The sequence below is a fragment of the Cariama cristata genome, unplaced genomic scaffold (genome assembly GCF_000690535.1).
Source record: "Cariama cristata isolate BGI_N322 unplaced genomic scaffold, ASM69053v1 scaffold37323, whole genome shotgun sequence".
Lineage (NCBI taxonomy): Eukaryota > Metazoa > Chordata > Aves > Cariamiformes > Cariamidae > Cariama > Cariama cristata.
This window is the reverse complement of record NW_009610766.1, coordinates 1-3,194: the sequence shown is the minus strand read 5'-3', so window position 1 is coordinate 3,194 and position 3,194 is coordinate 1. Positions and strand designations below refer to the sequence as shown.

The 3,194-nt window shown below is 42.1% G+C and overlaps 1 protein-coding gene across 1 annotated transcript; it reads right to left on the bottom strand.

The window, feature by feature from the left end:
- Window positions 1-1,067: 1,067 nt before the first annotated feature.
- TSEN15 (TSEN15 tRNA splicing endonuclease subunit) lies at window positions 1,068-2,539 on the bottom strand. Its single transcript, XM_009697985.1, has 2 exons — window positions 2,464-2,539; window positions 1,068-1,207 (listed from the first exon to the last, which is right to left on the bottom strand). Exons 1-2 carry the CDS (start codon window positions 2,534-2,536, stop codon window positions 1,068-1,070), a joined length of 213 nt encoding a protein of 70 aa, XP_009696287.1. The 5' UTR covers window positions 2,537-2,539.
- Window positions 2,540-3,194: the final 655 nt, after the last annotated feature.

The window sequence follows — 3,194 nt, the reverse complement described above, 5'->3', positions numbered from 1 at the left end:
TACCTACTACTGTGTCAGGCTGCTGCCCACAGAGTAAGAGGAAACAGCAAACACTAGCAAGATCTGTAAAGCCAGTCCTGAGCACACGCTCCTAGCAAGGGCAGGAACAGAAGAAATTGAAAAATATACTACCACACGATGCAGCTGAAATAGTTCAGGTCTTCGGAGACATCATAGGAAAGAACGGCAAATACCAGCAAGAGAAGGCAGCCATTACCAGAGAGTAAATCCTACTGTGTGTTTGAGGTTGCTCTAAGGGCCAGTTAAAATATACTGTAAAATTACCAAAGCGGAATTTCTCTAGGCTGCAAATATCCGTAGTATCACAAAGTCATAGCTGTGTTGCCCTCTGCTTGAGAATTACTTAGCCTTGCATGTGTAAGGAAAGCAAGTCAAAAATCACAGCTCAAGGGACAGTTACACGTTAGACTCCAGGTAAGTAAGAGGAATTTCTGGTTGAAAGCAGCCAAATTATACTTTCAAAACAAAAAGCAAAGCAAACCAAACACACCAGCCTTATCCACAGATTTGACAGTTTTAAAAAAAAAAAGTTTATTCTTAGACAAGTCTGAGAGAATTTCTTTCCTCTTAGGCACTTTAAAGCCCAGTGACATAAAAAGTATTGCTAGATTTCCCAGACTACAAAAAAGCAACACAAGAATGTTCAAAACATAAGCTGTGAAGGTCTTGTATTCTAACCTTGTGTCTCAAACACATACTTTGATATCGATTGTTATCTCCTAGAGCATATGCAACTTCTAAACAATACGAAGTGTTTATCAGCAGCAGAAGTCAGTTGCTGTGGGAAGCTGACATCAAAGGCGTACCACTTTCAGAGAGGGAGAGGCAGAGACTGACGCAGCTCAGAAAATTAAAGAAATCTCAACTTTACATGTATGTTTGCAGCACCCAAAATAGTTCTGCTCATAGGCTGAGATACTGCTTTCCTCTGATACGCCTTTTGTTTCCTCCTCCTTCCCCTCCTGACCAAATCATCAACAGCATGTTAAATATGTTTGTTCTTCATTTATCTTACTGGTAACGCGAGCCAAACACTGACCATATCCTCACCTCTCATGGCTTAACGATATGTGCACAGGTACGGGCACCATCACTTGGAGACTGTCCTGTTCTCTTTCACGTGCATGTAAACATACAAGTTGCAGTTCTGCTACTCCAACATGCTTCACTTCATGCCAGTTTCTCCCTAGAAAGGTTCAGCATCAACGAGAAGGACCAGAAACACAAAGCACAAGTTTTAATCATTCAAATATCAAATTTGGTATTTCAGTTAATCTCTAAGGTTCTGTTTTTCCTCCCTCTCCTCACAGGAGATTTCCCATGAGAGACAACTACCCCATTCAACAGTCAAGTTCTCCTTCTGAAAAACAATCCTGTTAAAGAAACCCACAGGAGTAGTGCTAGTCTGCTGACTCCAGAGCTACACAGATTGATGGTGAACAGGGACCTGTCTGACAAAGCTTTGTTCCAAAAAGGCAAAAAGAAGATAAAAAACACGCAGCTTTAGTCATGTGCAGCATAAAACTGTAATCCAAATTTGGACTTTATCAGTACCCTGAATTGTGAAGGAGCAGGTGTTAAAAGCATGATTAGCGATAACACACAGTTCTTCCCTTCCACTTGAAGGGATAAGGCTAAAAGTTTTTGCTGCAGAACTACAGGAGCCTTCTCTTAAAGCCTATTAAGGCATTTTCTTCAGACGTGTAACAATTACAGAGAGGGTGCTTTCTGGCCTGTAAAATCCCTCCCTTCCCTGACCTTGAGAGCCACCAGCCTCCAAGAGAAACTGAAACATTTATTAGGCTGGCTGCCTGCCTATGCTCAGTCCCTTTTCAAATAAAGCCAACTTGGAAGAATCGCAGGCAGAAGTTTATATATCACATAACTCTGCTCCACTCTTACAAGACACCAGAAGACTATACTGCATTTGTCATAATTATCACCACCAGACTTCCAAATTATGTTCTTTCCTATAGGGATCTTTGCCCTTTCCAGAAAGCAGCATCCTAATCAGGCCAGCAGACATCAGCCTTCTGCTAAATAGTAACCTTAGCGAAATACTATGATTTAGTAACTTTGACACTAATCTACAAATGAGGATTCTATCATCAGCACAACCACTGAACTTGTAACTTCACTTTTTTATGTTCCTTCTCCTTCCCTTACTCCTCTTTTGCTTTTTTTCCATGCTGAGTGTCTTTGCCCTGGAATGCCTGCACCTGTAACTGCTGGACAAAAAGGGCCCTCGTCTTCGTAAATGCACAGGATAAAAATCTCCAGCACCAAAATACCATCTGGTTCTTAGGTAACTGTCACTGCATTCAGTTTCAAAAACTACACCAAGGACTTTGTAGGAAAAGTCCTGCTAGTGCAGAAACTTTAATAGCACCTAAAGGCAAACACATTTCTTGAGATGTCTATCCAGTCACATCACTGAATTACCTTCTAAGAGGTCCAGGTATACCACAAACGCAGCATAGATTTGAGCACTGTCAGATATATCAAGAGACATCATTTCTGTGAACTGAAACCCAAAAAGTAACATTGGTGAAGGAAAGCAGAAGCTATATTAAGAATGCACAGACCAAACCCAGAACCTGTACAGCTATCTAAGCCACTGAAACCAGTTTTAAGGACCAACAGGTAATTAAAAAGCAGGACTTGTTTTCTGATGGTATCTTAAGAGCTCTTTTTTCCACACTCTCCCTATTTCGCCGCTTCAAAAAGCAAGCCAGATAAATAAATAAATGAGCAATCACAACTATTTCTGGAACAGATTTAGCTCTGTGGAGAAGAGCAATGAATTTTATCTATTTTTGCTGCAGTACATCAACATCAGATGACCGCCAAATTAAATACCTCCATGTTTACAGTATACTAAAAATTAAGATGGAAACAAAGTTTAAAAAGCTTGCGTTCTCCAGCTGTGAATTTAGCATTTACAACCTCATCCCTTACTAAAAGCGGCACTCCCCAACAACCCCACCGGCTCTCCTCAACAGGCCCAACGTAACCAAACACGTTATATTAAAATCTCCTCCTCCAGCACCCCTTCTCCGGGGGAGGAACCCGCTTCCCCGGCCCCGGGCTGCCCCCGATCACCTACGTGTGCCCCAGCCCCGAGATGCTCCTCAGAGCCATGGTGGGGGGAAATCCTGTCAGGGGCCGGGGGA

Bases quoted from the DNA above. Each gene is read 5' to 3' on its own strand.
- TSEN15 (XM_009697985.1), bottom strand. From the start codon at position 2,536: ATGATGTCTCTTGATATATCTGACAGTGCTCAAATCTATGCTGCGTTT. The intron at 1,208-2,463 runs GTAATTCAGTGA...GAACCTTTCTAG, and splicing joins ATACCTGGACCTCTTAGAAG to GGAGAAACTGGCATGAAGTG.